We start from the raw sequence: 9,427 nt of genomic DNA, 5'->3' as shown, positions 1-9,427 counted from the left end.
GCCACTATTAGGTAAGTAAGTATATTTAGATATGTTTATAATTACCATTGCAAGTGGTATAAAAGTAAACATATGAATGAAGGTACCTTAGGTACCAAAAAAATATTCGATTATTAAATACAATTTATTTTAAATATAAATTAAGTTTTTCTAATTTTATATGTTTAAAATTTTTATAGATTCTGAGCGGAGCGATGAATATTATATTGATTTTATAATGATGTGTGTGTCGTCATGGGCGCCCATAAGTAAAATTTTAGGGGGAGTCAAAATAAAAAATTCTCAAATGTAAAGATAATAATTATATTATGGTAATATTTATTGAGTTACAAGTTTTTAATATTTTTTGTCTAGGGGGGGCAAGTGCCCCCCTTGCCCCTCCCAATGGGCGCCCATGTGTGTCGTACTGTCGTGTACTAAGTAGGTACTTGCACAATGTATACATGTGTACATTATGTTTTTTATGTGTGTAAACTCAATAAGTTGTAAATAAAATACTTTAATTTTAAACTTTGAAGTTTGAGGGTGGCTTTGGATACAGTTCGCATAAACTTTGAACTTTAAAGAGGTCAATATTAAAAAACACAATTATTATTTATAGATTTTATAATTATTAAGATATACCTAGACGAAATTAGTAGGTATTTTATCAAAGGTGTATCAATACACCTTGATTTTAACAACGAATTACGATGTTATGGATGTTAGTATTTTGTTTTAATTCAAAAACATTAGTCGTGGAAACTTCGTATTTATAAAATTTTAAACTTTTTTTAACCCGCCATGAGTCGCACCATTGTATGTAACACATGTGGTCGCACAAGGTCTTTTTGACCGTTCACTTAGATCTTATATTTTTTTTAACATTTTACGTACAAATGCATTTATTAATAATTTACAAAAATTATATTTTATTTATTTATTATATTTTACAATAAAAATTGGTATTAATGAACTATTATACTTAAGATTAAAATGAAAATAAATGGCCGCGCGGTTTTGAGGTCTATTTCTCCCACCAAGTCGACTGTCGGCGAAAATAAACCAAAATATTGCTAGGTTCGAAGATATAAGAGGTAAGTGACTAGATATATTGTTTTTGTTGGTTTTTCCATTTAAAATTGTATGCCGACGAAAATAATGCGTAACAAAACTGATACCGAGTTTAGTCGCACACGGCCTTTTTGACAGATTACGGACTTTACAAATAGCTATAAATTCGATGAACAATAATAGACTGTTCTAAATAGTTTTAAAAAATAGGTCAACGTGTACATTGAAGGTAACCAAATGCATGAAATAAAGTAAATTACTCACAATGAGTTATAAGTAAAATAATAAACTCACGGTCTAAAAGACCGTGATGCGACTCATGGCGGGTTAACTATTTATAGGTTTGAGAAATTTCGAATTTTTTTAAATTTTTCTGTAAATATCGATAATGATGTTTATATTTGACGCTTTCTTATCACGTTTCACTTGTTATCAGTTATGTTCCCTAATCCGTAATGTCTATATTTGTTGTTATACTCAGATACTCTTATTACTTACTCATGTAAATTATAATTTATAAATTATGACTGATATTACAAGACCTCAACGATTCCATGCTGAAAATTTAATTAAAAACTGAATGTAATGTTCTTTCGAATAGATTGTTTTTACAAGAAGACTTGGAGTCTCGCGTTGGTGTTGGATTTGAAAATGTTGACCACAAAATGAATCGTTATGGACGAGCAACAATCAGTGTCCGAAAGCGTGGAAACGAGTTCTATATGTGAAGAAGAACGGGCTAGGAAACTATTCCAAGCCTGTGATGGCGATGGCGATGGTTACATCGATAGGTGAAAACAATATAATAATATTATGGTCGTGATTTTTACTGTACCTATTTTTTTTCCATTTCAATGGTCGATTTTACTATGATAGACAGTAGTATGGTAAGGGAGGGTCACAGAAATAATAATCTTCCAATGTAATCAAACTGTTAATCATACTGGTTATATATATATATTAATTTTTATTGATCTTAAGACGTGTTAATGTGACATTAATTCATGATAATTTTACTTTGTTAATATTGCAGAATATGTAAAATATGTATTTAATCAGTATCTGTTACCTAATCATTAAAGTTTTAACATTAAAAGTTCTTGTTAACACTTTTTCTTGTAACCTCTAAATGGCTATTCGCTTGAACATAAATTTTAATTTATCTCCTTTCCCCCTCCTTTAAAAAAAAATAGATATATCTGTTATTTAAATTATGATTTATATTTTTAGCCGAGATCTGTTGACTATTTGTCGTCAGTTAAATTTAGAAGATAGTGTTGATGACTTGATGAAAGAATTGGGTGCTGATAAATCTGGTCGTATATCATTTGATGAGTTTGTTAGACGTCGTTTGGAATTACGAACAGAAATCAATGCACTTCGTGTTCACATCTATGACCCATTGCCTGAATACTTGCCTACCAGTAGTGATAATAGCTTGGGTAAGATTCATTAACATTTGATTTGGGTTATTTTATTTTTAATTAAATTATGTTAGGAGCATTATCTGGTGGTAAACATGAAAGCTGGGAATTTGATAGTGGTGCTAGAGACCTAAGTCCTGAACCAAATTCTGTTCGTATGCAAAATTTGTTACAAACGGGAGGATCAGCTAACTCTGGAAATTTACTACATCTTGCTAACAAAGTAAGAAACAAAAATTATAATTGAATTTAGTATATTTTAAAATTGTACTGATCTTATACAGTCATAAGTATATTAAAAATAATTTATTAAACTAAATCTATCCATTCATTTTAGTTGCATTTAGCTGCATTGAAGTCATTGAAAACTGAAATATCAGATTTAACTAAACAATTGCAATTGGCCAATGAAAAAAATGATATTCTTGAAACATCTATAAATCAAATCAAAGTAGGACTTAAATTTTAAAAATATTTTATTATTAAACATTATTTATATTCAATAATAATTCAATTGTTGTACAGGTTACAACAGAAATCGATATAAAACAAAAATATGAAGAAAGAATAACTGAATTGCATTCAGTCATTGCCGAATTAGCCCGTAAGTTACAAGTTCAAAGATCTCAGGTTATTACTGAAGAAATAGAAGAAAGCCAATCAGGTAATAAAGTGTTTATTATTTTAATTTATATGAATTATATTATTTTTATTTTTTTAGAAATTGATGCACAAAGTATTGAAACATCCTCATTTATTCAAGAATCTATTGTTTTATCTAAAGAGGTATGTACAAAAGATAGGTTATAAAATTAGTAATATTAAAAGAAAAAAGTATTATTACAATTGGTTTTAGAATTAGTCATAATCAAATAAATATTATTATTATATGTACTATGAATCATCAACATAAAGTTATTTCATTCATTAAATAAAGTCTTAGTTATTATGATATAAAATTTGAAAATTTGAAACCACTTATGAATATTTTATTTTATGATTCAAAATGTATTTTTGTATTTTTGTAACTCGCAATATTACAAAGCTCAGCATAACAAAAATGTCATTATTTTTAAAATATTGTGATATAAATTAAATATTGATGTAACAAACTCTCAGTATAACTTAAATTTTCTCGGTCATTTTAAATTTGTCCTATGACAAGTTGACTGTATTTGACAAAAATATTAGAGAGATCTTTGAGATGTATTTTTAGTTTTAGGAATTGACTTAGTCTTAATACATTATCAACATTATTAAATTAATTATGTCTTAAAACACTTATAAGAAAGCTACATTCTTATAATAGTTTGTATTCATTTTATAACTATTAACAATTTTATGTTTATCAGAACCAAAATTGATTGGTTGCTTTAACATTATTAGAATGAATAAATTTATTTTATTGAACTACCTACTTAAAACATTAATTTTTATTTGTATAATTCCTTTAATAATGTATGAATTTTTAGAAATATGTAAAATATTACAATTTAAAAATATTTGTCTTGAAAAAAAACATAATTTTTAATTTATTTTTTATACTAAATTTTTCTTTTTAAGGGTGACTGTGGAGCTTGTTTTGATGACCATGAAACCAAAACTGATACAATATATAATGATGTACATACTAAATTGGCTTTAAAAGAAGATGAATTAAAGAAAACAAGAAACAATTTGAAAGAAGTGACAGATGAAAAAGAAGAATTATTATTAAAGGTAAAATTTGGTATTTATAAAATTTTTAACTTCTTTAATTAAAATTCTTTAGAACATTGATACACACAAATGTATTAAATATAATCTAGACATAATCACACTGGTTGATTTATTTACTAATAGCTAAGATAAGTAAAGATAAAATAATTACAATTATAGCTACAGGATACAGAAAGTAGTTTTTCATCCGGTCCAATGTCGCCATCTCGTTTATTAATGGAAACATCTAAATTAGCTGAAAAAGTTAAACTACAAAAACTTATTGAAGACAGTGCAGAAGTCAACCTTGAAGGCACTAGTGTATGACTATTGTTATATCTTTGGATCATTTATTTTAATTATTTAATCAAAATTTTTTTGAAATTTTAGATATGTCAAAAGGCTATAGCTGAACGTCTTGCATCAGCTGCAATTTCTGATTGCAATTTATTAGAATCTGGAGACAAGGAAGTTTTAAAGTGCCAAGTAGAACAATTGCAAACACGATTAGATCATGTACGTGCACAAATGGCAGTTCTTGAGCTTATGTTTGAACAATCGGCTGCTCAAACTGATAAGTATGATTTTTTACTTTAAATTGTAATTTTTTATGACACAAGTATTTTCATAGAATTAATATATATATTTTTCTACATTTAAGGTTATATTTATTGTTGGGAAAATATGAATCAAACATGATTGCACTAAAATTAGAGGTAGAAACTGGTGAAGAAATAATGAACTGTTATTCATCTTTATTGTCCATTTACGACGGTTCAGCAAACGAAGAAGAGAAAACGTAATTGATTACTATTTTTAAATTTGTATTTATTTTATAAAATTGTTAATTTATTTTAATTGAACAGGATGAAAGATGAAATTATAAAGTTGTTGCACAGTTTAGATGAAGAAAAGAAAAAAATTGGATCAACAGTAGTTGCTTTAGAATCATATCATTGTGAAGAAGAGACAATCAAACCAAGAAGTCGTAATCAAGTAACTCGCATTGATTTAGAAATGGCAGTTCTTGTTCAAGAACTGATGGGAATACGAGAAGAAAAGAGTGAACTTCAAGAACGTTATGTAACATTGCAAAAACATAACTGTGAGTTGGAAAAACGTTTAGCAGAGTGCGAAGAACGATCTAGAATAGATTCAGATACAATTCAAGCATTAGAGCAGCAATTGTCATCTGAAGACTTTGATAGTAATGTTAGTGTAAATGTTAAGCTACAGAAACAGCTAAAAGATGTTACAACAGCATATCAACTCGCAACAAGAAATTCTGACACTAGACATAAGCAAAATATTACATTGATTGAAAAACTCCGCAATGAGAACACGTGAGAATTTCTAGTTTTTATTATTATTAACAATAATTATTTATTTGTTTTTAACCACAGAACACTGGAACGTAATTTGGAAAGGGCTAAACGTAAATCTCAATCACGTTTAAAGAAATTGGAGTCTGAAATTGAAATTATGGTCAGCACACACACTCTTCAGGTAACATATTCTTATCATGTTCATAAATCTATGTACTTACTTAATACTACAATTATTATATTGATGTTTAGGTGAACATTTTAAAAGAAAGGATTGCAGTATTGGAATCAACCATTATGAATAATGAGATCACTAAAAGAAACGAAACTACTTTATAAACTTAAACAAAGTTAATTAGTCATAAATCATAATATTTGTGCGATATTTTTATTTTATTTATTGTATCCTTAGCTTAAAATTAATGAGCATTGCTAGGCTTTACTTCAGTTCCTTGAAAATATACGACTTAAGTACAACATAGTAAATAATATTAAGCCGTAAAATACTCAAATTTTATGATCTAATGGTATGACTACAATATTATGAATAACCCTAGATATTTATTAAGCTATATTATTATATTATAATATTTATGTAGCTGTTACATAATAATAATACTTAATATTAATATACTTATTATATTTTTACAACTTACTATTAACAAATTAAATTATATAAATATATAATACTTACCGAGTGTGGTACCAAACGTCGACAATTGAAATATCGAAAAGTATGAAATATTGACATATTAAAATATCGACCATTTTTTTTTTTAATAATAAAAAATTAAAAGTATTGTTATACACTTATACCTAATAAAAATTACAATTTTGGAATTTTAGTTTCTGATAATAAAAAATATGTTTTTAATTAAATAATTTTGATTATTTAAAATCGGTTTTAAAAAAAAATTTGTTTTTATAAATATTTTTACAACAAACCATTTATCTGAATACATTTTAATTTATCAATATATTTTTATCTGGTTTGTCGATATTTCATTCTTTTCGATGTTTTCACAATCGGCATGTTTAATGTCTGCTTTTCGACTGGCTTCCATACATACTAGTGCAATTTATCATGATAGTATGACTATCATACATATTTGATACTCAAGTTTTTTATGTGTTTTTTAAATATAGTTTATAAGTTTGATGTAGGCAAAATGCTTTATTTTATAATACACATTTTTTATACTTTTTTTACATGAAATATAAAATTGTGAAAAAAATAATACAAGAGAATGTAGTTTTTACTTATTCTTATACCTTAAATGTTTTTAAATACTTTATACATTATTATGAAAAAAAGTTAAGATACAATTTTTAATCTGTGTCCATCTTTTCTGTTTTGGCTAATTCATATGCTCTAATTTGTTTTTCCAAATGAGCACATGCTAATTCTATTTCATAATTCTTGCTCACCAATCCTACCCAATTGGCTTCTAAATCTCGTAATTTTTCGCCTACTTGCATCTGCACATTCTTTCGTTGGAAATTTACTTCTTGAATTTGTTTTCTAAAAACATAACTCATTAATAAGGCAAAAAGCATATAACTACAGTTTTTAAATGTATGTTTACTTCAATTTAGTCACTTGTGTCTGTGCAGCAGCAACACATTTCACTAGAACTTCCAAATAAGATTTCCAGGCTTCTGTGCCATAATCCATCATCAATTCTAAGTTTGTAATTCTGCAAAACAAAAGTATTTTTAATATAATCCGTCCACAATTGACTATTAAAGGTTCATAGACATAGATCTCATTTACATATAATAGTGTTCAGTGTATACTAAGAAAACATAATGACTAGTATAATAAGAATATCTATAATAAAGTTCATGGATGTCAAGCTGATATATAACAATAGAATTTGAACAAAATTATAAAAAATTTTGACAAATTTAAGATTTTCATTTGATTTCAATTCAATAATCTCATAAAATATGTGGATACAAGAAGAGGTATTAGAACTATAAAGTTAATAAGAGACTTGGTGATATTTTTTCACACGTGAATGTTAATCTAGCATTATGAAGTCAGATAAAAATTGCAGGATAATAAAGAAAGGAATAAAATGAAAATTATACTCTTTACAATCCTAACCAATACAGGTAGTATAATATTCATGGGCAATACAAAGTAGAATTTCATACCGTAAGACTGGCTTTATTAGTGTATACAAGTAAATGGGGATGTAAATAAATCAAAATAAATTCCAAAATTATGTAGCCATTTAGAAATAAAAAAAAATTAAAATATATGCAATGAAAATTAAAATATAATAGGTATCATAAATTGTTAAATATCATTGTGACATTGTTACATGAAATCGCTTTATAAGTCCATAACCTATAAAACAGAGGCATAGCCAGCGGGTAGGCTTGATAGTCTCAAGTCTATCCATTTTCTCCAGAAAAAAATGTTTTATTTTGTATCGTCAATGTGACCATTACAAAAGGTATTATTAGTTTTAAAATTTAAACTAAATGCATATAATGTTTTTATAATAAATGTATAATACACCATATTCTGTTACTTTTTTATTTAATAAAAATATTCATTGGTAATCCTTAGTCCTATATCAAAATAACGGATCTACTCAGGAAAAAATTTCTAGCTACCCTATTGCCTACTAAAAAATAATAATAAACATACCTGGTAGCTTGATGTTCAAGTTGAGCCATTGAATTTTCTAAACATTCATTCCAAGCAGACATATCTGTGAGTTTTCCAGCTGGCGGTGGAGGTAGCTCATAGCGTTTCATACTCATTGTTTCCATTGGTAAACGCTGCTGAAGTCTATCAAACTCTGTGCGCATCATTTCTGTCTATGGAATAATGATATAATAAAACATTTCGTTATTTCGTAAACATTATATTTTAAGTAATCAAATTAAGCATTCCTCAAGATTTTTTGCACTGATTCTAGTGTTTTAAATTAAGTTTACTAATTGTAAAACTCGCTGTAAAATAACAGATAATCAATCTTAAAATACAAAATAATTACTTCAAACGCTGATATATTGAGTGGTGGTAAATGTTCAAGATAGTTTTTCGACGGCCTATAACGACGTTTTTCATCTTCAACCATACTGATCGCCTGTTAGTCAATTAAATTGGATAATTAGTGTTTGTTACAAACATAATATTAAAATTAGGTACTTACAGCTTCGCGGATACCTGGTTCGTCGTACCCTTGATCAATATAAGGAAGAGCATCAACAATAACTTCGCCAGCCATTATTGAAATGTCTGTATTACTTTAATTTTTATGCAAAAAACAATAACCTGGAAATTCAAGAATTAAGAACTGAAGTTAAAATTTAGAAACTTTAAATTACCGGTTATTACTATGAAATTTCAGTAATCGGTAATGTACCTATTAATGTTATATTTAAAAATTCAAACTGATAGCAATTACTTGTAAATAAAACACACTATTGATAAGCTACACCTGCGTCCTGCCGGCTACCACCGCACACGGCACGCCATCATTCTGTTTTCTGCTGCTTGTAACTCATGTCATTACCACAGAATAAAACAATGTCATTAGTCATTAGTCAATATTCATAACGTTTTAAGTATTTTATAATAAATAATAATATTATCGTGATTCGTGATAATCTACTTTTCTGCGATGATGAAGAACCGCCGTGATTCTATGTTTACACATTACACAATACCTACCATTATTACCTAATTATTATGAAGCGATAAATTGTGGATATATTGGTATTGATTTTATGATAAATTACAAATAAAAATAATATTACTATCATGGCTAAATATACTTATATTTAGACATATAGTTATATACTTAGTCATGATTATAATGTTCTTAAAATGAATACATTGTTAAATTTAAAGGTATACCTTAAAATTTTAATAGAATGTTTCTTATCCTTCTATAAGTAAATACA

At 27.0% G+C, this 9,427-nt stretch overlaps 2 protein-coding genes across 3 annotated transcripts; one reads left to right on the top strand and one right to left on the bottom strand.

Moving 5' to 3' along the window:
• The first annotated feature begins 1,510 nt into the window (after positions 1-1,510).
• On the top strand, positions 1,511-6,748 carry LOC114127129 (colorectal mutant cancer protein). Its single transcript, XM_050210834.1, has 13 exons — positions 1,511-1,844; positions 2,284-2,495; positions 2,552-2,700; positions 2,815-2,928; positions 3,003-3,141; positions 3,199-3,263; positions 4,041-4,196; positions 4,356-4,496; positions 4,566-4,753; positions 4,837-4,974; positions 5,042-5,518; positions 5,579-5,681; positions 5,753-6,748. Exons 1-13 carry the CDS (start codon positions 1,729-1,731, stop codon positions 5,837-5,839), a joined length of 2,085 nt encoding a protein of 694 aa, XP_050066791.1. The 5' UTR covers positions 1,511-1,728; the 3' UTR covers positions 5,840-6,748.
• Positions 6,655-9,003, bottom strand: LOC114127130 (pre-mRNA-splicing factor SPF27). 2 transcript variants are annotated; one of them, XM_050210836.1, is made up of 6 exons: positions 8,849-9,003; positions 8,674-8,795; positions 8,515-8,607; positions 8,163-8,335; positions 7,087-7,197; positions 6,655-7,022 (listed from the first exon to the last, which is right to left on the bottom strand). In XM_050210836.1, the coding sequence occupies exons 2-6, from the start codon at positions 8,746-8,748 to the stop codon at positions 6,830-6,832; spliced, it is 645 nt and encodes a 214-aa protein (XP_050066793.1). In that variant the 5' UTR covers positions 8,749-8,795; positions 8,849-9,003; the 3' UTR covers positions 6,655-6,829. The 2 variants fall into 2 exon arrangements, with proteins under 2 accessions (XP_050066793.1, XP_050066792.1); XM_050210835.1 differs by having other exon boundaries at positions 8,674-8,899.
• Positions 9,004-9,427: the final 424 nt, after the last annotated feature.

This window comes from Aphis gossypii, chromosome 1 (assembly GCF_020184175.1).
Source record: "Aphis gossypii isolate Hap1 chromosome 1, ASM2018417v2, whole genome shotgun sequence".
NCBI lineage: Eukaryota > Metazoa > Arthropoda > Insecta > Hemiptera > Aphididae > Aphis > Aphis gossypii.
Note: the sequence above shows the minus strand (reverse complement) of the source record. Positions and strands in the feature narration are given on the sequence as shown.

Excerpts from the sequence above, each read along its gene's own strand:
- LOC114127129 (XM_050210834.1), top strand. The coding sequence starts at position 1,729 with ATGGACGAGCAACAATCAGTGTCCGAAAGCGTGGAAACGAGTTCTATA. Across the intron at positions 2,701-2,814 it reads TACTACATCTTGCTAACAAA|TTGCATTTAGCTGCATTGAA; the intron begins GTAAGAAACAAA and ends CATTCATTTTAG. Across the intron at positions 3,264-4,040 it reads CTATTGTTTTATCTAAAGAG|GGTGACTGTGGAGCTTGTTT; the intron begins GTATGTACAAAA and ends TTTCTTTTTAAG.
- LOC114127130 (XM_050210836.1), bottom strand. The coding sequence starts at position 8,748 with ATGGCTGGCGAAGTTATTGTTGATGCTCTTCCTTATATTGATCAAGGG. Across the intron at positions 8,608-8,673 it reads AACCAGGTATCCGCGAAGCT|GCGATCAGTATGGTTGAAGA; the intron begins GTAAGTACCTAA and ends ATTGACTAACAG. Across the intron at positions 8,336-8,514 it reads TCAATATATCAGCGTTTGAA|ACAGAAATGATGCGCACAGA; the intron begins GTAATTATTTTG and ends ATTATTCCATAG.